Source organism: Protopterus annectens, chromosome 9.part0, assembly GCF_019279795.1.
Source record: "Protopterus annectens isolate FY-2018-M chromosome 9.part0, PAN1.0, whole genome shotgun sequence".
Classification (NCBI taxonomy): Eukaryota; Metazoa; Chordata; order Ceratodontiformes; family Protopteridae; genus Protopterus; species Protopterus annectens.
This window is the reverse complement of record NC_056743.1, coordinates 1,739,479,861-1,739,505,890: the sequence shown is the minus strand read 5'-3', so window position 1 is coordinate 1,739,505,890 and position 26,030 is coordinate 1,739,479,861. Positions and strand designations below refer to the sequence as shown.

Genomic DNA, 26,030 nt, shown 5'->3' with positions numbered 1-26,030 from the left:
TGACATGCAGGTGCATTTGACTTGGGTTCCATTTGCCCTGAATGCACTTCCCTGCCAGGTGAGCCCACCCCATGCATAGTCTGATGCATCTGTAGTCAGGGTTTGGCGGACGGGGGTGTGGGCGGGTGGATGGTAGTCCCTTGTTTTGGTGGCAGGCCTTTGCCCACCAAAGGAACTCTAGGCATAGGCAAGGTATGATAGGTATCATTGCTTCTAGATCCTGAGAATGTTGACACCATAGGCTTTTTAGATTCCATTGTAGTTTCCTCATATGCAGTCTTGCATATGGAATTAGAAGAATGCAGGATGCCATGAACCCCAAGGCTTGCAGTATTTGCCTTGCAGGTAGCAGAGTTTTTGTGGCCACTTACTTGAAGTAGGTCGGTTGTCAAATGAATTTGTTTCTTTGGTGTGAGGAAAGCCATCTGGGAAGTTGTATTCAAGCTTGCTCCCAGGAATATAATTTGTTGACATGGTTCCAGGTGTGATTTATTTTCATTTATGGTGTACTCCAGACAGGTTAGCACCCTTTGTACAAAGGCCAGATGATTCAAAAGTATGTCCTGGCTTTCTGCCTGAGTTCGACAATCGTCTCGGTATGGGTATATTTGAATATTTCTTTGTCTGCAAAATGCAATGACTGGAGCTAGGCACTATGTGAATACCCTTAAGCCAAAGGGCAGTGCAGGGAACTGATAGTGCAAGTAGCCTGCTTTGAAGCGTAGGTATCTTCTGCAAGATTCCCTGATTGGGATGTGCAAGTATGCTTCTTTTAAATCTAGTGTTGCCAACCAGGCATCTTTGCCTAACATAGGAAGCAACTGGTGAAGAGTCAGCATCTTGAATTTTGGAATCACCAAAAAGGTGTTAAAAGTAGGTCCAGGATAGGGCCATGAATTGTCTTTTCTGGGTACCAGGAAAAGTCTCTAGTAAAACCTTGTCCCTTTTCTTCTTCTGGTACCAACTGAAGAGCCCCCAAGCTTAAGAGGGAGAGTACTTGCTTTTCGGCCTCTGCCCACTGATTTGGGGGTAGATCTTGAAGTGAAATCTGTATCCCTGGGACACTATATTTAAAACCCAATAGTCCTGGGCAATAAGATCCCAGCTCTTTGCATGCAGAGCAATCTTTCCCCCCAAAGGGGCAGTCAATTGAAAAGTGCTTGGAAGTTTTAAAAAGAAGTCATTGAGACAGTTTACCATAAGGGGGAGTTTTATTACTCCCAGATCTGGAAGTGGAGGCCCCCCCACTGCATAATCCTATGCGTACCCTGGGACTGAAACCTGGGTGCTCTGCTGGATCTGTGTTTGGACTGAGAAGGTCTGGAAAAGGCAGGAAAGGACCAATTCTTAGAAGGCCAATGCCTACTAAATCTTGGAGGTTGCATTTTCTTAGAAGGCCAATGCCTACTAAATCTTGGAGGTTGTATTTGTAAAAAATCTTTAACAGTTTGTATAGATTTAGCTTTTTCCTCCATCTTTTTAAGAACTTCTTCTGCCCTGTTGCCAAACAGGCGTTCCTGATTTAAGGGAGCATCCAGTAATTTAGCTTTAATATGATCTGGCAAGGATTGCTCCTTAAGCCAAGCATGCCTTCTAAGTACAGACCCAGTTACAGCAGCCCTGCAAGATACCTCTAGTGAATCAAAACCACATTGCAAAGTATGTTTTCCAACTTGTTCAGCAGAATGCATTAAATCCTGTAAATCCTTATTTTCAGCACAATCAGGAATCAACATTATTTTCTGTTTAAGCAATCAAGTAATATGCTGCTGATACTTTAACATATGAAACTGGCAGTTTAAGGCCCTAATGCCCAAAGTTGCAGAAGTGTATACCTTCTTACCCCATCTATCCAGTGCCCTGGAGTCTCTATCAGAGGGTAGGATTTCTGGCAGTAGTAGCCTTAATGCCCTTGGGTCCCTGTGAAATGGTCTCAGGATCCATGGTAGGATTTTTGAAAAGGAACCTGTGAGTCAGGAACCCTGTAATATCCATCAGGTTTTCTGGGAGCAGGAGGTAAAGAGTCAGGGGTCAAGTTAGATTCCGAAAAAGCATCATCAACAATGTCTAGTACAGAAGGTATGGCTAAAGGCCTGTGCTGGGGCAGGAGTAAGAAATCCCTAAGCCTCTTTTTAGAATCAGAGAAATCCTGACTTTCCCAATGAAAATGCTCCCTGAGGTTTTACCAAAGGAGAAATCCTCTGGGGGAAGCAGAGGGAATTGTGTCCTCAGCATCAGAATATGCATCGGTAGATAAGGGTAAATCCTGGTCATCAGAGGAAATAAGAAGTTATGTACTCACCATAACGTTCCATCTGAGTAGGTATCTTCATTTGTCTGCAACCTTTGAATATCGGATCCGATCTCGGATCCGAGCCGGCAACTTGTTTCACAGCTAATAGATCCGAGCTCCTAGCTCCTCCCCTTACCCAGAACCCCCTGCTAACCCTGACTGACCTCAGATCAAGTTTGCCCATATATAAGCAGCTAACAGGCTAGATACGTCCCAAAGGAACTAAGGAAGGGACATCCAGAACTAAAATTCGAAGGTCAGGGGGAAGAAGGGGGGGATGGTTGCAGACAAATGAAGATACCTACTCAGATGGAACGTTATGGTGAGTACATAACTTCTTATTCTGAAGTAGGAACTTCATTTGTCAGCAACCTTTGGGACAGAGTCCCCAGCTACCTAGATCTTGGGCGGCCTTCCTGGAAGGATGTTCCAGAGCACTGCGGAGCCAAAGGATGCTCTCCCTCTGGAGATAACATCCAGCTTATAATGGTTGATAAAAGTATGGGATGAGGACCAAGTGGCTGCAGAGCAAATATCATCCAACGATACTCTAGACCTAAAGGCAACAGAGGTAGATATAGAACGAGTAGAATGCGCACGTACTGCCTGAGGTGCAGGCCTTCCAGAACTTTCGTAGGCCAAGAGAATGCACTGTGATATCCATCGTGACAGAGTGACTTTAGAAACAGATTTGCCTAAGTTAAATTTGGCAAAGGAGATGAACAACTGGTCAGATTGTCTATGACCAGCCGTCCTATGAATGTAGAAGCGCAGTCGTCTGTGCACATCTAACGAATGCAATTTGTATTCTCCTTTGTTTTGATACTTAGGAAAGAAGACAGGCAGGTGCGATTGATTGATATTAGCCTCTGAGGCCACCTTAGGAAGAAATGAGGGATTGGTCCTGAGGTATACTCTATCCTGGTGGAAGGCCAAGTACGGGGGTTTTACACAAAGGGCCTGAAGCTCGGAAACTCTTTTCGCTGAAATAATAGAGACCAGGAACGCCATTTTCCAGGATTAGTAATTAAGATCAACCGAGGCGGCAGGTTCAAAAGGGGGAGCTGTCAAGGCCTGTAAGACTAGTGATAAATCCCAAGTAGGTACAATGTCTTTGATAGGGGGTCTGAGCAAGAAAGTACCCTTGAGAAAGGTTTTGCACAACTTTGCCGTGATCAAAGGCCCTGATTCATGTCCCACATGATGATGAGAAATAGCTGCTAGTTGAACCTTGACCGTTGAGCAGCTAGCCCCCTGATGAAAAAGACCTGTAAGGAACTCCAACACAGTCGGCAATGGTGCTGTGAAGGGATCTAAATTATGATGCTCTGCCCAGATGGAGAAACGCTTCACTTACTGCGATAGACCCTTCTAGTGGAAGGTTTGTGTGCCGCTACTAGTATGGCTTTAACTGGGGAAGAGATACCGGGAGTCCTGATTAGGAGTGGAACTGGAGCAGCTAAGCTGTCAGCTTTAGGCTGTCCAGATTCGGGGTCGGAAGACCTAGTGGGTGAGATACTAGATCCGGTAGGGGATCCAGAATCCAAGGAGGATTCACCAGGTGAGACCACAGGTAAGAGAACCACGTTTGACGAGGCCAGAATGGGGCAATGAGGATCATTCTGCTCCCCAACCGACTGGCTTTCTGTATGAGTTTCAGCATCAGGTGTAGAGGAGGATACACATAAAGCAGATCGGGAGGCCAAGCATGCACCAGAGCGTCTCTCAGGGATTCCCCGAAGGGGGGGGGGAGGATTAGAGCGAAGTAGCTGTTGCATTTCATATTTGAGGGAGAGGCGAAGAGATCGCAACAGGGTTTCCCCCACACTGCAAAAATCCGCTTTGCTACCTGCGGATTGAGAGACCACTCGTAAGGTGAAAGGATGGTGCGGCTGAGTCTGTCCGCTAGTATGTTGGACCGTCCTGGAATGTGCGTTGCAATAAGAAAGCGGTTGGTGGAGATTGCCCATTCCCACACTCTCATGGCCTCTCGACAGAGAGGATAGGACCTGGTTCCCCCCCTGTTTGTTGATGTACCAGACAACTGACATGTTGTCCATCTGTATCGCAATAGTTCCTACAGGAAGAAGGTTGTGAAGTGCCTGCAACGCCAAGAGCACCGCCCTCATCTCCAGAACATTGATATGCAAAGAGGTCTCTGTGTCATTCCACGTGCCTTGGACCATCCTGCCTGAGCAATGCCCCCCCCACCCGAGGTGAGAGGTGTCCGTGGTCACCGTGGCGAGGGGGAGAGGCGTGGAGAAGGGACGTCCCGTATGGAGGTCCGGGGAGTGGAGCCACAAGAGAGCCTTCCTGCAAGCCCTGTTGAGGGGAATAGGATGGCTTAGGGGGTAGTGTAGAAAGGACCACTGGACTTGAAGGGTCCACTGCAGGACCCTCATGTTGAGACGAGCCAACGGCAGAAGAGTGATTGCCGCCACCACGGAGCCTAGAGCCCTCAGGACCAACTCCGCTGGTGGAGCTTCTAATTGGAGGATGGCCCGCACATGAAGCCTCAGGCTTTGCAGTTGTTCTGCAGTCAGGAATGCTAGAAGGTACCTCGTGTTTACTTTGGCCCCTATGAAGTCTATCACCTGGGTCGGCGCAAGAGAGGACTTGTCCATGTTGATAGTGATGCCCAGCCGGGGGGCAAGTCGAAGGAAGTAGTCCCTGGCTGAGCAGAGTAGATGCCTTGTTGGGGTGGCCAGGAGCCAGTCGTCCAGGTATGGAAAAACCTGTATTCCCTGGAGTCTCAGGTGGGCCGCTATCACTGCTAATACTTTGGTAAACACCCTGGGGGCTGTAGTGAGACCAAAGGGAAGGACCCTGAACTGGTAGTGACTGGCTCTCAGCCGGAAGCGGAGAAACCTCCTGGATCGTCTGTCCATCCGAATGTGGTAGTACGCATCCTTGAGGTCTATTGAGCACATCCAGTCGTTCTCCCGCAAAAGGGGGAGGATGGATTGAAGGGTGACCATTCGGAATTTTTTTTTGGTTACTAACAGGTTCAAAGAAGAAAGGTCAAGAATTGGCCTTAAGTCCCCCATCTTTTTTGGCACCAAAAAGAACCTGGAGTAAAACCCTAATCCGAACTGGTCTGGGGGGACGGGTTGGATGGCTCTTTTTTCTAAAAGCTGCTGAATCTCTGCAGCTGTTACCTCCCTCTGATCGGGTGGTACTTCAGGGAGGTTTCTGATTTTGGGGACGTGATATAGGGGAATGTGGTAGCCTTTGGATATGATACGAAGCAGCCAGCGATCCATTGTGATGGACTCCCAATCTGCCAGGTGCCTCGAGAAATGCCCCCCGACTGCCTCCAGAGTGGAGCAGTCGGGCCACCCCCTCAGGGCTGCTGCGTGGGCCGATCAGAGAAGGATTTTCTGGACCCAAAATTTTTCGGGCCCCCTCTGCCTCTAGGGCAGCATCCTCCCTGTCCTCCTCTGCCACGGAAGGACTGGTTGTCCGGAGCAGGTTGGGAATGTTGCGATTTCTAGAACCACATCTTCTTTTGTCCCATTTGGTTCTTGGAGAAGGACCTCTGGGGAGCAGAGAAGCAGACTCCAACGGCAGACAACGTCTTCCCATCCTTTTCACTCTGGACTAAAGTCTCGCGAACGGTCTTGCCAAATAAGACAGAACCATCAAAAGGGGCATTCGCAAATGACGCCTTGAAGGGTTCCGCGAAGTCACAGTGTCGGAGCCAGGCCTGACGACTCATGACTAGGCCTGCTCCGCTGGCTCTAGCGGCTCCCTCTGTGGCATGAGATAAAAGCCGCATAGAGGTATTCGATATTGATCTTAGAGTGGCCATGCGAGTGGAATACAACTGCTTGTCTTCCGCCGACATGGACTCCGGGGGGGAAGCAGCGTACTCTTTGATAAGGTCTCGCTGCATCCTAATGACATGTGCCATGTAGTTCAGGGACCTTACTGAGAAGGTCACTGAACTAAAGACCCGCTTCCCTAGGCGATCCATCGAGCGGGACTCTTTGCTCGGTGGATGCACAGAGGGGCTCTCCTGATCTAATTCCCTCTTGGTGGCTGCCGCCACCAACATGGCATCTACGGGGGGACTCTTGCTCCAGTGGGACCTCTCCAAAGGGGGGCTCAGAATCTTATCGGGGCGTTTGGGAACTGGTTCCACAGTGTCCGGCTCCTTCCACACCCTGGTGTTAATCAGGTCCACCAGGGGGTCGGCCGGAGGGGACACCCAAGAGGTAGACGGGCCTGCTTCGAATGCCTCCAGGAACACGGATTCGTCAGAGGAAGCCTTGGGGGGAGACCACCCCCCCCGATCCTAAGCATTTCCATGATGTCTCCGAAGGAGACATTCTCAAGGGGGTGATCTTGGGCAGCCTTCCCCATCATCCAAATCCGTATCTTCTGTTAAGGACTCGGGGGAGTCCACGTGCCTCCTCTTACTCTTCCGCTTGTGAGAAACGTCCTCGGGGGGGCTGTCCAAGGAGAACTCACCAGCAACGTCCTGTTCCAGTGGAACGACCTGAGACGTCAAAGAAGGCTGTCCCTGAGGCCGAGTGACGGAAGCCTGACCCAAACGAGAGGAAGTGTGGGATGGAGCCATAGCAGGGAGCGGGGGCCTGGACGCCCTCAACAGTGCCCTCTCCACCACCTCGAATGCCAAGGGAGAGCCGCTCTCAGTGGGATCAGAGAGCCAACCCTCGCCTGGATCCAAAGGGCGGATCAGAGCCGGCGCCGAGACCAACGGATCCGAGAGGCCAGTGTGCTCCAACCTGGATGGAGCCGAAGGCACACTAAACCCCCCGGATCCGAAGCTCAGAGCATGGCTCCGAGAGCTCGGATCCGACAAGGATGGATCCGGCAAGCTTGAAGGAAGAGTCGGCGCAGAAGTACCCGATACTGTCGGCGCCGACCCGACCCCAGCTCCGATGCTGCCCAGCTCCGAACCCAGGAAGCGGGTCTGAGAAGAAGCTATCGGGGCAAAATAGGCCGTTGAGCTCCCCCCGGAGGGGGGGGGAGGCAAGAGCACTCCCATCTGCATTTGGGCCTGAATGAACCTTCTCATCACACGGTCCAAATCTGCTTCCGACAGGCTGCATGTTGATCTCGACTAGGCCACCGAGGCAGGCTGGGAGTGCCGCCTCGATGACCTCGACGGAGATCAGGTCTCCCTCTCCTCGGGACCCGGTGAAAAGCATGGAGACCAGGTCCGAGAAGGAGGAGACCTAGACCTGGAAGACCTAGAGGGAGAAGCCTGCTTAGCTGGGGGGGGGGGGGCCCGACGCGGAGGCCTCGGCCCTCCGCTTGTGGTGCTTCTCCCTCTTCTTTTCCTTCCTGCCCCCCCCCCCCGGCGCAGAAGTGGGAGTTTGAGTCCCGGTTGGGGGGAGAGAGACAGGAATGGCCACCACCAAGGCCTGGGAGGAGGCCACAGAAGTACCGGAAGCCGAAGCCGAATCTGGGGCCAAAAGTCCCGCCAGGATCAGCTTCGACCTCCGGTCCTTCAGTGCCCTGGAGTTGAACGCAGCCAAATCGCACAACCAGAGGATAGGTGTTCAACCCCAAGGCACCGGACACACCGAGTGTGGCCATCCGCCGGTGAGAACTTATGGCCACACTCGGTGCACTTGGAGAAAATCAACTTTGGGGCCTCAGACATTTTTTTTTTTGACTACAAAAAAAAACACACTCACATGTAAGGCCTCAACTTACAAGTGCGCACACACACACTACGAACCAGCGAAGGGAGGGGAGGAGAACACAAATTTACCACAAAAAATAATTAAATATAGGATTTTTAACACTAAGGAACCTAACCACACACACTTTAAGGAGATTTATATGTAATAAGTAATCAAAACCACTTATCTAAGCAGGAGCTCGTAACCTAGCTGCTGAGTCTAAGCGTGGCAAACTAGATCTGAGGTCAGTCAGGGTTAGCAGGGGGTTATGGGTAAGGGGAGGAGCTAGGAGCTCGGATCTATTAGCTGTGAAATAAGTTGCCGGCTCAGATCCGAGATCGGATCTGATACCCAAAGGCTGCTGACAAATGAAGTTCCTACTTCAGATCAGAAATTTCAGAATCCTGGTCAGAAGTATCATAAGCAAACTCACGTCCTAGATCTCTTAGAGGGGGGGAAGGTTGGCAACCCCTGATTAAAGTAATAAGGTCTTCAGCCATTCTTATCAATTGTTTTTTAGGCATAGAGGCCTGACCATGCAGTCTGGGCGTCAGTTTTCTAGGCATGGTTCGAGTTTTAGGCCTTGAAGAAGAAGATGGAATCGGTTTAATATGCAAGTCAGTAGGCCTGAATACACCCTCAGAAGCCGGTGCCTGCACAGCGGCTCCGGACCCATCCAAGGTAGAGACATCCGCAGGTTCCACAGTTGAAGCATCTCGAGGCATACCGGACTCTGAATGGGTCTCAGTAGAGGCCTGTGAATCTGAAGTAGCAGGTATCAGGGGCTGTGAAAGTTCCACACTGAGTACCGGCGAACTGCTGACTGGCTTAGGAGAAGCGTCGTCGGCAGCTTTGGATCTAGGCGGCCTGTCTCGGTCTATCTTTGTGTTTTTTTTTTGGAATGTCGGATGGCTTACCGAAGACATATCAGGATAATTGAACTGAGCACCAAACTATTTACAAGCGAAAATATACCTACGATGGATAGTTCGAGGTTGAAATAAGGTACAAAACCGACAGTGAGGTATGTCGTGGTCAGGGTCTAGGCAAGGAATACAGTACGAAAGAAAATCTTTATGAGGTATTTGCTTTCCACAAGAAATGCAATTATTTACTTTTACTGACATCGGTTTAGAGCAAGAAAAAGTTTCCCCAACGAGGTACTTAGCTTTTAGTTGAAGACTTCGGTTCTGAAACTCAAAAACGAAAATTTCAGGAGTAGGCCGACCGGCACTTGCGAACTGCTTCTGCTTCGGGCACTGCACGGCGAGAAAGACTGATGTAATGGTGTAGGCTGCATGTTTTATACCCTGATGACCTGATGTCACGGAAGAAGAGACCGCAACCGATGCAGGACCCAAGACTTTGTTAATCAGGCCGACTGAGGGCTACTGCAAGCAGATAACCCAAATGTGATGACTGCAACAGAGAAACACAAAGAACATCTTGGGAATTCTTTACAAACTGATTCAAATGACTCAGATCCAGAACTGGTCTCTGGTCCCCTGTTTTCTTTGACACTAAAAAGAACCTTGAGTAAACCACAGATCCTATTTGGTTTGGTGAGAGCTCTTGGATGACTCTCTTGTCCAGCAGTTTTTGACTTGTAGAGTACAAACTCCCGCTGACCGGGTGGTACAACAGGGCGATGTTTTTATTGGGCTGGTGGAATTTGTAACAAGGGAATGAAATAACCTTTAGATATGATCCTTTGCACCAAAGAATCTTTTGTGATGGCTGTCCAGGTGTCTGGGTGCAAAGATAAGCACCCTTTACCTCCAGAGAAGAACAGTTAAGCAACCCATTAGGCTCGCTGAAATGGTCTATCCCAAAAGGAATCTTGGAACCCTTGGTTTTGCAGACCCGCTCTACTGCGAGGGCAGCATCTTCCATTATTATTTCCCCCTCTTCCTCTGGGAGAAATTTCCCCTCAAGAATCCTGAAAAGGACCTTGGGATTTTTAGAACAATATCTTTTTCCCGCCATGTTGATTCCTGGAAAAAAAAAAACTTTGTGGGGAAGAAAAACAGATTTCTCAGCAGATAAGGTCTTTCCATCCTGAAATTGTATCTTTAACAGTGGGCCCAAACAAGGAAGAACCGTCAAAGGGAGCACTGATGAAAGAAGACTTGAAGCATTTCGGAAAGTCAAATAAATGCATCCAAGCACGTCTCCTGATGGCTATGCCTGAACCCGCGAGAAACTTTCAGCTGCATGACAGATTAACCTCATGGACACATTCAAGATGGACTAGAGGTGGCCAGTTGCGAGGAAAAAAAAAAAAAAAACTTTTGTTCCTCTGCTAACATGGACCCAGGGGGTAGACTTAGACAGTCCCTTAATGAAGTCCCTCTATAATCTAGTAAATTGTGCCAAATAATCACTGACACATAGATGTGCTTTCCAAACCTGTCTAATGCCCTAGGCTCTCTTAGGGGAATGAACTACGGAGCTCTGTTCAGTCATCTTTCTGCGACTGCCATAACAACCATGACATCTAGGGGAATTCCCTTACTCCAAAAGGATCTGTCCTTCGGTGGAGTTAGGATCTTTTTTGGGTGACAGGATCTTTTTTGGGTGACCGGGATCTGATTCTACAGTATCTGGTTTCTACCAAGCCCGTCGGGAGGCAAGGTCTATTAAGTCATCTGCTGAGTGGGGGCTAACCCAAGATGTAAAGGGGCCATACCCAAAGGCTTCTAGGAACACTGACTCCTCCTGGGAAGAAGGTTCATAGGCTCAACCACCTTTTTAGTGATGGATCTCTAGAATATCTCCTGAGGAGACATCTTTCAGTGGTGATCTGAGGGACCCTTCCCCTTCATCAAAATTGTTGTCTTCAGTAAGAGATTCCTGGGGGGAATCCAAGTGTCTCCTTTTACATGGTCTCTTCTAGGAAATCTCTTCAGTGGGATGGGTCTGGAGAGGTATTGGAAGAGACAGGAAGTTCCTGGACTGAAAATGTCTGGAAGCTCATACGAGCCAGCTGTCCCTGTGGAACTGGCAGATGAGGCTCAGAACTGGATCTAAAAGGGGGGATGGGGTTAGGATCCAAAGAAGTAAGAGTTCAGAGTTGTTCCTGAATGAGAAAATACCCTCTCCATCACCTCGAAAGCAGAGGGACCAACAGAAGCCAAAGCCAACCTCAGCCAAAACTCCCAGTGCTGTCAAGCCCTGACCCAGCCCAGATCCCTGCTCCGAGGGAGAAGTGGGACCAGAGCTGTCCACTGCCAGAGCTCCGAGGGGGAAGCGACAGCTCTGAAACCCTCAGAATCAAATACATCCCCCAGATATGATGCTGACACTTTGGCTCCAAGACTTGTCCTGCTCAAAGTGGTGGTAGTAGGGGGTCCTGTGCCAAACAAGTCAGTGATATGGTCGAAGATGAAGATATCTTTGGATCCACCATCTTGAATCTCAGATTCAATGGCTCCAAAATCTCTGGGTGAATCGGAGGAGTCTTGATGGGATGGGAAACAAGTAAAAGACTCACAGATCAGATGAGAAATGGAGGCAGTAAAACCCCCATCTGAATCTGAGCCCTGAGAAATTTCCTCATCATGCTATTCACATCAGCTTTGGACAGACTTTGGGAGGACCTGATGGATGAAGAGTTAGAAAGATGGTGAGACAACTTGCTACAAATTTCCTGCAAAAAAAGTGATCGGAGCTGTGGAGAGACAAGCTCTGGAGAGAATCGAGGGCTCCAGGGTCGAGGTGACGTAGAAGTCGGATCCAAATGTTTAGAAAGCTTGGTCGGCAGCTCCAATATCAGAGCAGATTTCACAGACTGAGTAGGAGAGCATTTCCTATGCTCCCTGGCCTCCAAAAAAGATCTAGATGTTTTGGAGGGGGTTTGAGCCACTGATGCTGAAGCAGAGGAAGAAGGCCCTTCAGAGCAAGCTTATTTCTCCTATTGCTGATGGCCCTGGTATTAAACCCTGCACAAATCTGACAGGGGGAATCCAAATGATTTGGGGCCTAGACAATAAACACACTCTCTGTGAGCATCAGAATTGGGTATCTTATGCCCACAGGAAGTAAATTTCTTAAAACCGGTTGGCTTCTCCGCCATGGTAAAGAAAAAATGGAGAAGGCCAAAGATAGAAAAGGAAAGTTTTTTTATTTATTTTTTTAAAGAACGAAAGGGAAGAATTAAGAAAGAAATCTAGAAGAGAAAGGTTACCAACAATAGTAACTATAACACTACCCTGAGAAAACAGGTACAAAGGGAGAGGGGTTACCAATGGCAATGGAGAGATATGCAAAAGGGGTAGAAATACGAGCGAAACTAAAGGCTCTGCAAATGTTAAAGGGAGGAATACAGGTAACAAGTAAGGGAGGATTAGTTAAAGAAAGAAATTCTATTCTTAGCACTCATCTACCTTGGATTTAAGCAGGCTAAAGCTCTAAGATCGACACATCGGCGTCCAGAGTCATCTTCTTCCTCAATGACAGCTACAATACACAACCACACGGAGCACCTACAATAAAGACTTCATACTCAAGAGACAATTCAGTCATAAAATGTACATAATTAATCCCTACATCCTTTTGGCAGGTAACCAGGGGTTTTCCAATTTGTTTTTTTGAGTCTTTTAAAAATGTTCTTGGCTTATGAGGCTCGTTAATTATGCCCACCATATCCATCTCACAGGTCATTCAAGTTTCTTCTCCTTGTTCTAATCACAACCGAGACAAAATGATCAAAAGAAAACTGGTTACCAACACAGGTGCTCAAGTCTGGGATAATTATATCAAATCCGAGAAGTCTACCTGCAATCTGATAAGGTGGTGGTGTCCTTCCAAAGGTTAACTACATTCCATTTTTGGAATTTAAAGTGAGCCTGTGACTGTCACACCAAGCACTGTTCTGCTCCAAGCTTTGCTGACATGGCTCAGTGCCTAAGGGGGAATTTGAAAACTGCATCCAATTTGCAGTTGTGAACAAACTTTGCAGAAGTCCCTTAACATCTGTTTTCATTTCTGAGAAGTTCATACCAAAGCAGGGAGCCCAAGACAGTGTCTTGCAGATCCCACTTGTGGCAATCTACTGACAAAAGAGGAAATAACACCATGTTACCAGTGTGGGTTTTGCTGGAGCGGCAACTGGCTATCAAGCATACTATATAGAGGTTTAAGTTAAACTGAGAAAGTTTATCTATGATGCCTGCATGTAGGATAACATAAAAAAGATCTTGGCAAGATTAAGGTAAGCAGTATGGTCTGTCATCCACAGCTTTAGTGACCCTCTCAAAGAAACCAACAAGGTTTGGTAGGCATGCCCTTCCTTTTACAAATCCAAACTGGTTTTGGTCTAGGGTCACTGTTTATGAGAGTTCCCTATTATCTGATCGAAACCTTAAGTTATCGAACACCTAAAGGTCTATCACTAAATGTCAAAGTCTGAAAACTGACAACATCCGTTTTCACACGGAGAAATTAGTAATTTGCCCGTTATGCGGATTTTGTTCGTTCTCCACTGTAGAGCGATCTCGGAGTTGGTATATTTACTTAGGGCGGTGTCATTTCTGTTTAAAACTTTTTTTTTTTTGGCCAACGGCATTGTTTCCCTATGTGGAAATGGCCATTTTCAATGTTAAGGGTTCGATATTTCGTGAACGACCTTTAGGTTTCGATAATTTAAGGTTCTGATCACGTAATATAGACCCGTTTACGAGCTATACAACAGCTCAGCAACTATGCATGCCATAACTACAGCCACTAGTGGAGCTGTGTGACTACAGGGGGCCAGTATCTAAGTTTCAGTGATGGCATCTGAGAAGACACAAACTGAAAAGGTTTATGAGAAGTTTGGCTTACAAGAGGTTTGGCTAAGTTGTGCTTGACATCTACTAGCAGACAACCAGGAATACTATTAGGTTCCATGAGGCTATTACTTCTGTTTTGGACAGTACATATATCACCTGTTCCAAGGTGATTTTCTCTGGGATGGTATTGTTAGTAGTGGGGGACATGGACTGGTACTGAATTTGTCTATCAGTATATTATTAGTAACTTTGGAGATCATACGGTCTCCCCACAGGAAATAATTTCAGTAAAACAATGCTTTTGTGATTTTACTAGTACTTTTACCACAAAATGAAAGGGAAAGAAGAAAACAAATCACTCTGGCTCTACATTCTCTACTAGTAACCAAAATGAATGGTTTACTTCACAATACCAAACTGCAAAATAAATACATGAAGGCACTACCACCCCCATAAACCAGTAAACATTACCAAAGTGGCAGTTTTAAGCACTGCAAACAAACACTGGCATGAAGCTAGGGGGATAAACATTTTGAAACTTTATCAAAAAAAAGTTTCATAAAAACCTCAACACATACATCACGGACTACTGACTGCTCGAATATTCATTTCTCATGGATACTACATTCAGGACTTCAGCAGAAGGTAGGCAAGTGATACAAATGCAGTTGAACATTCAAAACTTACCTTTACTAGTTCAAAAGGAAACCTCTCATGAAAAACACGGTTAATTCTAGCACCACCAGAAAGTTCAGCTGTATCCACATGATCTCCTGAGCCTTCAATTCTCTTCTCAAAGTCCAATCCAAACTGTTGCACCATTCTATTAAAAAATAAATAAATAAAAAATCGATTATGTACATTTTCAAAATCCTCATTACTTGTCTGTTTTTAGCATCCATTAATGACAGATCAAGGCATAAGACATAACACTGCTGTAGTACATTTAAAGAAACTGGATAAAAATTTCAAACATGATGCCTCAAAAGGGCCTTACAATGTTAATACATAATGTCAACACTAGTCAAGTGAGCTATAGCTGAATACGGTCATACCTCACTTAACAGTTAAACAATTCTTAATTAGTAAAGATAAATGCTGAAGAAAAAAAAGAATCTAATTTCACCACTAATCCAGAGTTGACAGTATTCAAAAATGTGATGCCTCATTAGAGAATAGGCAAACTTATCCCCGACTGGAAAAAGAAGTTATGTACTCACCATAACGTTCCATGTGAGTTGTTCATCTCGCCTTCATTCTTACTGATGGTTTCGGAGCCAATCCTCGGCTCTGACTTGGCCAACTGCAAAAGCTTGAGGTCTTCAACTAGCTTGAGTCCAACTCCCTATCCCATGATGCATCTTGTGCTTCCCTCAGATCTTGCTTGCTGCCAACAGTCTACATGCTACTAGTAATATGCTAAGACTGGAAACTGGATAAGAGACAATAACACCATGACATAAATGAATTCTCGGTCCTCATGAAGCCTGGAGTGTGGAACGTAAGAATGAAGGCGAGATGAACAACTCACATGGAACGTTATGGTGAGTACATAACTTCTTTATGTGAAGTTGTTCCATCTTGCCGTACATTCTTATTGGTGGGTAGCATCCCAAGCACCACCTTTTTTGGGTGGCTCATGGGAGAATGTTCTTCAAGACAGTGGAACCAAAGGAAGCCCTGCCCCTGGAGGCCTTGTCTACTTTGCAATTAGTGATGAAGGTATGAGGCTTTGACCAAGTAGCTGCTGCACAAATAGTATCTAATGGCAATTTAGCCATAAAGGTTACAGAAGCAGATACAGCTCTAGTAGAGTGGGCCTTTATTTTCTGTTGTAACGGTGCATTCACTGAACTGTAAGTGAAGGATATACAATCTGCTAACCATTATGGTTTTCACCACTGGAGTGCCTTTTTAGGCTCTAAAAAGGAAACAAAGAGCAGATCTGTTTTCCTGGTGTGTTTGGTCCTGTCTAAATAGAATCAAAGTTGTCTGTGAACATCAAGTTTGTGCAGCACATATTCCATCTTATTAGTGTATTTAGGGAAAAATACGGGCAATTCAATAGACTGGTTGAGATTAGTCTCTGAGCAAACTTTAGGTAAGAATGAAGGATTCATCCTGAGTGAGAGACTGTCAATATAGAAAATCAAATAAGGGGGTTATAATGGGCAAGGCCTGTAACTCAAACTCTCGGAGCAGAAGTAATAGCTATTAAAAATATGGTTTTCCATGATAGATATTTCAAGTCACAAGATACGGCTGGTTCGAAGGGGGCAGGATTATACGGGAAAGAACAAAATTTAGGTTCCATGGCATAAATGAACTTTGATGGGTGGTCTCAAATGGACAGTACCCTTGAGAAAGTCTCTGGAGAGTCTATGTGACATATTAGACCCCTGGTCATCTAGATGAAAGTTAGCAATCGCTGTCAATTGAACTCTAATGGTTGCTGCCGCTGCCCCTTCATTGAAAAGTTTAGTCAAAAACTTCAGAATGGATGAAATTGAAGCCAGGTACGGACCAATATTGTTCTGAAGCACCCATATAGAAAACCTTTTCCATTTACCAAGATAGAACTTCCTGGTAGACTATTTATGAGAGGATGTTAAAATATATTGAGCCGCAGCTGATAGATGGTGAAGCCTGGCTATGTTTGGAATTGGAGCCGTGAAGCTGTCAGTTTGAGGGACTGAAGAGAAGGGTGGAGAGCCCCTGATGAATGAGTCAGGAGATCTGGCACTGGGTCCAGAATCCAAGGTTCTTCAAATAGATGAGGCTGGAGGAAGGGGAACCAAATTTGACGAGGCCAGTAAGGGGCTATTAGAATGATGGTCCTTCCCAGAGCCTTGGCTTTCTGTAAAATTTTGGGTATCGGAGGAAAGGCATAAAGGAGACCCAGGGGCCAATTGTGTACAAGTGAATCCCACAGAGGTGGGATTAGGGCAAAGTAGCTGCTGCATTTCATGTTTGTTGGAGTTGCAAAGAGATCGCAGCAAGGCTGGCCCCATCTGCTGAATATCCTTTCCGATACTACTGCTTGTAGGGGCCACTTGTGAGGCAATAGAATCACCCTGCTCAGCTTGTCTGCCATCACACTGGATCTCCCCGAGATGTGTGTTGCTATCAGAAAGCACTGGGTGGAAGTCGCCCATTGCCATACTCTCTGGGCCTCTCGACACACGGGGTAAGATCTGGTTCCTCCTTGTTTATGTACCAGACCACTGACATACTGTCTGTCTGAATTGCAATAGTTCTCAGAAGGAGAGAGTCTTCAAAGGACTGCAACCGCTAGAAGTACCGCTCTCATCTCCAGAACATTGAATATGCAGGTAAGCCTCTTATCTGTTCCATGTGCCTTGGACTGTTTTTCCCTGATAATGCCCCCCTACCCTATCAGGGAGGCATCCGTGGTCACCATGGCTATGGGAGTGGGTAGAACAAAAGGGCGACCTAGAGTTACTTGGTGAGGTGTCAGCCACCACTGAAAGTCCTTCTTGCAGGAATTCATTATCAGGATTTTGTGTGACATTAGGAGTTCTTGAAAAGACCATTGTGTGAACAGGAGCCATTGTATACACGCATATGCATCTGACCCAAAGGAATCGCAATGATCGCTGCCGCCATTGTCCCTAGCAATTTGTATACCACTGGCACAGGGGCTTTTTTTCTCCAGTCCAGAACCTGATTTATTAGAGCACAAACTCTTTCTGGTGGAAGGTTTAAGGTCACAGTAATGGTATTTAGCTCTGCTTCTATAAAAACGGTATGTTGCGATGGCGACAAGGCAGATTTTTCTGAATTTATAATAATCCCCAACTGACTGCAGAGGTTCAAAGTTGTGTCCCTTGCTTGTATGAGTTGATGCCTGGTGGTGGCAGTGAGGAGCCAGTCATCTAGGTATGGAAACACCTGGAATGCCAAACGTCTCAGATGAGCCGTGACTACTGCCATGCATTTGAACACTCTAGGTCCTGTAGTGAGACCAAATGGCAGACCGCGAAATTGATAATGATTGGCTCCCAGCCGGAAGCGCAGATGAACTCTTGATGGCCTGTCCATTTTTGTGTGGTAGTACACATCCTGGAGGTCTATCGAGCACATCCAATGGTCTTTCCCTAAAAAGGGAAGAACTGACTGTAGCGTGACCATCTGGAATTTTGCCTTTCTTACAGACTTGTTTAGTCTGCTGAGATCCAAAAAGGGCCCCAGTCTCCGGTTTTCTTTGGAACTGAAAAGAACCTTGAGTAAGTTTCAGTTATTTGTCCTTATCCAATGATTCCTGAAAGGAAGACTTCAGTAATCTCCTAGCTATCAGCTTACTCTTATGTTCAAGAAGAACACGAGAGCTGAATGAATGACAGATGGCACAGTTCTCCTGTAGGTGAACTTCATCTAAACAGACACATTCTGTGTGACCATCTGTTATTGACATTTTTTGTCCACATTTAGGACATTTTTTAAATCCTGATTTAGCCTTTTCTTGCTGAGACATGGCAGAACTATCAAATCTCTAACTATGTTTGAAGTATAACACAACACTGTAATAACACTACAGAACTCTTGAAAAATGTACTATTTAAAGAAGGAAAAACACAAAATTATATTATAGCTCTAACTTCTACAATATATGCAAACACACACCAAGAAGAATATGGAACTACTGGCCCTAAAACTTGGGCTCAGGTTCAACTAGCCTTAAAATCTAGCAGGCTTAACACACACTATGGATAGGGAGAAAAATATCCAGACAACCCTCTAATTTAAACAGGTTGTTACTCTAAGGAAGACAGATGTAAAAAACAGCCTAGAAAAAAACACTGCCACCAACAAGTAGTAAAACACACACACTACATATTCCTAATTATCTATGTTAATAGGATAAAGAAAACTTAACCAACTACAAAAATTAACTATACAAGCTAAACTATCACTTTTTGATTGAAATATTAAAGTTTCACTGGCCAGAGCTGTTGAAGCACTCCCGATCTACTGCAGCGGCAAACGAGATCTGAGGGAAGCACAAGGTGCATCATGGGATAGGGAGGTGGTCTTGAGCTAGTTGAAGACCACGAGCTTTTGCAGTTGGCCGAGCCGGAGCTGAGGATTGGCTCCGAACCCATCAGTAAGAATGTATGGCGAGATAGAACTTCACATCAAACATTCTCCGGAAGGGTGTTAATGTAAAGGTAATGCCTCTGAAAACAAGCCCACTGCTTCATGGCAGAATCATACTGGACAGAAAAAAGCAAATGGCCACTGCTTTTTTTTACTCTCACGATTTTTGAATAATATAACTACAGTTGGTGACATTTATTAAGCATAGATTAATGAATGCTATTTAGCAGCAACTATTTTTGTATTAGGTCTATGCCATTTTGATCGTACCTGGTTAGTGAGCCATCTCATTACAGTTTATACCAGTTTGTTTATTGACTGAGTTTGTTTTTTAAAACAATGTCAATATAGTCTTTGTATATTGTTTGGCTTATATACTCAGGAACTACTACTGGTTTATATACGACCTGTATATTGGGGATTTGAGTTTGGTTGTGTTTCAAACTACATCATTACGGTCTCTATACATTAGATTAGTATGGTCTACTTATATTTGTGCTTTTCATCATCAGCCCAAATATTTATGAGTAACTATGATTATGTGATATATATTGAGTGTCATACCATTTAACCTTTGGGACAGACATTGTTAATATTTCAGGTTGTCATTGTTATATGGACATATTTGTCCTGACCTTTCAAATGTTGGCGACTTTATTATTTTCTACAATTAGGCATTTGTCACTATATGTGACATGCAGAATTGATATCCCTTTTTAGGACTTATACACTTTTTGATGCGCTTACTTCCAATTACCATTCATTCCTTTTTGAATACTAAGTCTACGACCTGTATATTGGGGATTTAAGTTTGGTTGCGTTTTAAACTATATCATTACAGTCTTTATACACCAGATTAGTATGGTTTACTCATACTTGTGCTTTTCTCTATTAGCCCAGATATCTATGAGTAACTATTAGTATGTGATATACATTGAGGGTCATACCATTTAATCTTTGGGACGGACATTGCCAATATTTCAGGTTGTTAATGTTAAATGGACATATTTGTCCTGACCTTTCAACCTTGGGCAATTTCATAGTATTTGCTATAATTAGGCATTTGACATTCTATGTGACATGCGGAAATAATATTCCTCTTTAGGACTTATACACTTTTTGATGTGCTTAATTCCAATTACCATTCATTCCTTTTGAATATTAAGTCTGTGGACATAATTCTTTACATATTGTTTTGGCCCTCTATTATGACTAAATATTTTTTGTTTTGTTGGATTTGGTCTCTCTCCCCCTGACCCTGGTACTGTCTGTCTTTATATATAGCTGTTCTTTGTGATCCAGCTATAATTTTCCAAACTTTGATTCAGCAATTCATATTTGTATATTAAGCTTTGTCTGCTCTTGTTTGGATTTCTTGTTCAGCCCCCTGAACATACAATAATATATTTCCTTATTAAGCCATTAGTGACATCTTTTATGTTAAGCGTTCCTGATAAGATTATTGGTATTGGTTTTGTAGGCTTGGACGCAGCTTTCCTTATTTATTAAGTGGTAATTTGTCTGCTGCTATTGTCCATTTTGCTTCCTAGCTGTCGTGGTTATGTCTATGTGGAACCATTATTGACGGCTACCTACATATATTTTTGGCCTGTCGTGGTTTTGTATCTTGAAACCATTATTGACAGTCTCTATCAAAGAATTTTTTTGGCATATCCATCACTAAATTGTGGTTACAAGTATGGATCTATCCAATCTCATTTCAGGTTTGGTTGCGGATAGAGAAGACCTTGGGGTCTTTGGTTTAACTTCTTCCAGTAATGGGAGCATTGAGCCTATAGACACAACAAGCCTGGAGATATCATGTCAAAATTTAATTGATGAGCTCAATAAGCAGCTCAGATTATTGCGAGCAAATGTGTGGCACAGCAAACTCTTTAAGACGTATCAGGCCGCCAATATTACCGCCAATATTACCCCCAGGGGGTTATGTATACGTACGATCCCCCATGTCAATAGTATGGATGATGAGTTGTCCAAAAATTGGTCTAAAATACAACAGGAAGCCACTATGGCCTTTGTTGCAGAATTGTACAATTTTCACAATCGTGCAATAGACAGGGGGCTGACAGAAATCACTGCTTTAGCAGACAAATTGAAAGCTTTTGAAAAAGAACCTTCATTTGAAGGTAGGTTAAATAAGGTAGCTGTAGATCTCAAAAAATATGATGCTGAACTGAGGTCTAGGAAAATGAAAAAATTTGCCAGGGATCAGGAGGACTATTCACGTGGGAACCCTTTTTCACACCAGACTAAGCATGTGAGGTTTAATAATCCTCCTGCCTCCACTATGAAAAGGAAGAGACCTAGGTCCATTTTACGCAAACATTATACTGATACAACCTCATCATTTGAGGACACATCGTCTGGTACTGACAACGAATCCCTGGCAGCATCAGGGTCTCCTTCTCCAAAAAGAACACCTGGGGTTGTCCCTTTAGGATTAAACGTAGACGTGGGGGGCGTAAACACAGGAAAGGTTCAAAATATTCAAGGGTTATTGGAAATGGCCCTGAAAAACTGAATGGTGAAATTAACAACAATGTGTTAAATTTGTCAAATGTTGATTTATCTCCTATACATATTTCTGTACTAAATAAAGGCCTCAGTTTTATACCTGGTTTCATGATATCTGAAGATGCACTTGCTCAAGATATAATGAATTTTTGTAGAATATTGAATCTCAGATTATTTTTTGGTGATTCTGATTGTAACCTTGATCGTGGTAAATTCACATACCACAAATCCAGTTTCTCCCCACCCATGCATGCTACGGTTCATTTGTTTCAAAATAGCGTTCTCAAAGATCTACACTTCTTCAGTTCTGATGTTGCATTTAAACATAACAACATTACATCTATTTAGAAACAGGCTATTTTTGAGCTACAGAACAATAAAAATATTGTAATCACTACAGCAGACAAGGGAGGTGCTGTTGTTGTACAGAACTGGATAGATTATGATAATGAGGCCCGTAGACAGCTTTTTGACACCAGATACTATTCTTATATGTCTGTCGATCCTACATCAAGACTTATTAAATGTATTAAATGCTTTCTTGTGGATGCTAAAAATCGGGCAATTATTACCAATGATACTTTGTATCAATTATCTATTAATGATTCAAATGCCCAATACATTTATTTTTTACCTAAAATTCACAAGAATGCTATCCATCCTCCGGGCAGACCTATAGTATCTGGTAAAGGCTATGTCACTGAGCCATTATCTATGTTTTTGACTAAATATTTGAAACCTTTGTTATCATCTATTCGTTCTAGGTTACAAGATACAACCAATTTTCTACAAATAATATCAGATACACAACTTGAGGCTGATTGACTTCTATGCACACTTGACGTTAGTGCGCTATACACGAACATACCACACCAGGCAGGATTAAAAGCTTTGGCCTATTGGTTGGACATCACAAAGTTGTATAGTTCCACATTTAACTCTTTTTTGGTTGACATGGCTAGGTATGTGCTTACATGTAACGTCTTCTCCTACAAAGATCTGTGTTTCTGGCAAACACAAGGGACAGCCATGGGGGCATCCTTTGCCCCTATATATGCTGACCTCTTTATGGCTTATGTTGAAACAGATAATTTATGATTCCACTAGAAATATATATCTATCCGATATGGATATTTGGAGACGTTACTTAGATGATGTGTGGCTGGTCTGGAGAGGTACTGAATCTGGGCTCACAGAATTTCTTTCTTATCTTAACAACAATGAATGGGGACTAGTTTTTACGGAACACCATGATACTAATAATATAACATTTTTGGATGTCCTTGTACATAAGCTGCCTGATGGCACTTTGGAAACAGAAATGTATAGAAAGTTCCCACAATATAACTCCCTTCTACATGCTTCCAGCTGCCATCCTCCACACATAACTAGGAACATTCCCAAATCTCAGTTTATAAGAGCCAAGCGTATTTGTTCGAAACAGTCTACATTCTGTCTCAACCAATGTGATTTAACAAACAGGTTTAAACAAAGGGGCTATAAAGTTGGCAATATAACAGCTGCCAAACATCAGGTGAATAACATGGAGAGATCAGATTTACTTCAATACAGGGATCGTATAGGTACAACATCGCAAACATTAAGATTTACTACCACTTATGCTCGGAACACTAATTGTCTTTTAGACAGTGTCCGTAGACATTGGAATATTTTACAATCTGATCAAACAGTTGCTAATGTTATTCCAGATAGATGTACCTTCTCGTACAGGAATGGCAAAAATCTTAAATCTTATTTTAATCACTATAAATATAGTGATAATAAATATTCTGTATCCAAACAGACTACTATATCAGGGAAGACTATATTTGGATGCTTCCCATGTGGCCATTGTTCTAATTGTAAACATATCAGCACGTCCAAAGTTTTCTCTAGTAGAAATTGCTCCCAGGTATTTGACATTAGCTTTTTTGCTAACTGTAGTAATGATTGGGTTGTTTACCTGGCTACATGCAACTGTGGAGCATTCTATGTAGGGCAGACATCTCGTCCCATCAGATCACGTATTTCTGAACACATGAGTAATATTAAACATAAAAAATTGACAAATGCCTTATATAAACATCAGCTGATGCATCTGACTGCTGAATTTAAGTTTATTATTATTGATGTAATATATGGAAACCGTACAAATAAGCTTGGGGGTCTATTTCCCCCTGGACTAAATGAATATTTATGAGTATTCAACCAATGGGTAATATCTTTATAGTATTTACACAGCATGTATTTTTTGACTTGAATTTATACACTGAGGAAGGCTGTGTTGTTGTTCCAGCCGAAACCGGTTTGTTTTTTTTGCTGTATGTATTTTTGAATACATTTATTTCAGTCACTTTTGCTGGCTCTTTGTTTTTTTGTATGCATTTCGTTTTGTGAGCCTTGCAATTGCTCTCGCGCAGGGGGACTCTGTTTATTAATAGAACAAAAGGGTAACAGAGGAAAGGCATATGGAACAAAGATCATTTGTTGTTAAATAAAGTTAAAATAGAAAATTATAAAAAGGGAAAGAATCTAAGTATGGCATGGATAGGCTATACAAAAAGCATTTGACAGAATCCCACATTCATCTAAGAGTGCTTACAAATGTATGACATATACCCTACATTGATCGATTACATTATAGTCACCATGAAACAGTGGCAAACCACTTTGCAGCTAAGCCACGACAAAGGACAAAAGATTAACCCAGGGATAACAATTTGAAGGGGGATATTCCAGGGTGACTGTCACTGCTGCTCTTTTATCTTGCCCTTAGCCCATTAACCTGTCTACTTAACAGATTAAGTCATGGTTACAATTTGACTCCCAGAAAGCAACAAAGTGTAAAGACTTCTCAACTGTTTTGTTTTGTTTTTGTGGATGATTTAAAAGCGTAGTTCATCAGATGAAAAACTGAAAGCACAACTCCAAGTGGTTAAAACTTTCTCAGGTGATACAAGAATGTCATTTGGTCTTAATAAATGTGCAAAGGCAACCTTTAAAGCAGGAAAGCTGCAGCACCAAGAAAATATCAGTCTGGGACAGGAAGGAATATGACAAAGGAACTTTAGCAGAAGGGAATGTATAAATATTTCAGAATTAATGAAGGATCAACAATAAAACATGAATAAATGTGGATACAACTTAGTAAGGAACATTTTAGAAAACTAAAATTAATACCGAAAACATCCCTGACATCTAGGAACAAAGATAAAGTTATAAACTAATTTGCTGTTCCTGTTTTAACGTATTGGGGTGAATGACTGGCCAAAAGGTATTGGATCAGTTGGACAGGAAAACGAGAAAAATGCTTATGCCCATCAAATGATTTATAAAAATCAGTTTATACCAAAATTATATATTCCCCATTCTGAAGGCGGTATAGGCCTCCTCAAAATTGATTACACATACAGATCTGCAATTGTAGGACTGCATACATATCTGCTGATCTCACAAGATCCAAACCAAATGAATGTTTTAAAACATGAGAAGTCTAAGATGACTTCACTGCTAAGTTTAAAAGAGGCATATCGATGTCAAGCGGGAATGGAAATCAGACCAGAAGTACATAAAAATCAGGCAGGAACTGAAAGTTTCTAAAAACTAAGGAAAGAGTATAAGATGAAGGATCACTTGAGAAAGCAAGAAATTTGGAAATGCATATAGTTTTAAGTACAGAAAACTCCTGGAACAACCTCATGTCAATCTGGATCCAATGCAGGAATGGATAAGGAGAGGTGATCTTAAAACAAAAGACAAAAGGTTAATAATGGCTTCCTAGGACAGTGGACTACATACATATTGTTTTACAAAGTCCACTGAACATGTAGAGGAAACAGACAAATGTAGGTTTTGTAAAACGGAACTGGAAACATTTGCAAATATTGCTGCTGGGTGTGATACACTAAAGACAAAAGGCCTGAAAGGCATAATAATGTGGCATCACTGTTTCATAGGGGATTGTGAAAACATTATAATACTGAAGTAGCTGACAGGCACTGGAAACATGAGCCACACAGCATTACAGAAAATGATAAAAGTTTACATCACATGGGATCAGCCATTACCAACAGTTCAAAAAGTAGATGCAAGAAAAACAGATACAGTCCATGAAAAGAAGACAATGGTAGCATTGATCACTAATATTGCTACACCCAGTGATTACAATGTCTTGCATACATAAAATACCAGGATTTGCAGGCAAAAACAATGGCAATGTGGAAGGATACCCAGACAGTTCCAATAGTAATAACAGCAATGAGCCTCCTAAAAAAAGGAATTTACAGTTGTATTTAGATAGGTTACAGATACATGTAACTCTGTATGAACTGCAGGAGTCAATTCTAGGAACACTGTGGGTGTTGCAAAGAGCACGTTTGGCTAACTTCAAAGAATGAAACAATACTAATTTCATGAACTTTAATCATACTTTGACTTAGGAATGGGGTCAATACCAGTCATGGTATTAGAAACCCAAAAGACTTGGGGAAATTAAACCGAGCCATGACAAAATCTGAAACAGTAAAACAGGCTTGTTTTGGGGGAGTTGCATTCAATTTTTTTTCATGCATTTTGTCACAATGAGACATGTAAGGCATACTGCCCCAAGAAAGTGTGTGTAACTGCTAGGCATATGTGCGTGCTGTGTCTGTGTGT

General features: G+C 43.5%; 1 protein-coding gene across 1 annotated transcript in view; it reads right to left on the bottom strand.

Moving 5' to 3' along the window:
* The window catches only part of DNM2 (dynamin 2), a 1,995,561-nt gene that overhangs the window by 1,405,679 nt on the left and 563,852 nt on the right, over positions 1-26,030 (bottom strand). Inside the window, exon 7 of the mRNA XM_044082335.1 lies at positions 14,409-14,544. Coding sequence (XP_043938270.1) covers positions 14,409-14,544 — 136 coding nt within the window. The remainder of the gene's footprint in view (positions 1-14,408; positions 14,545-26,030) is intronic.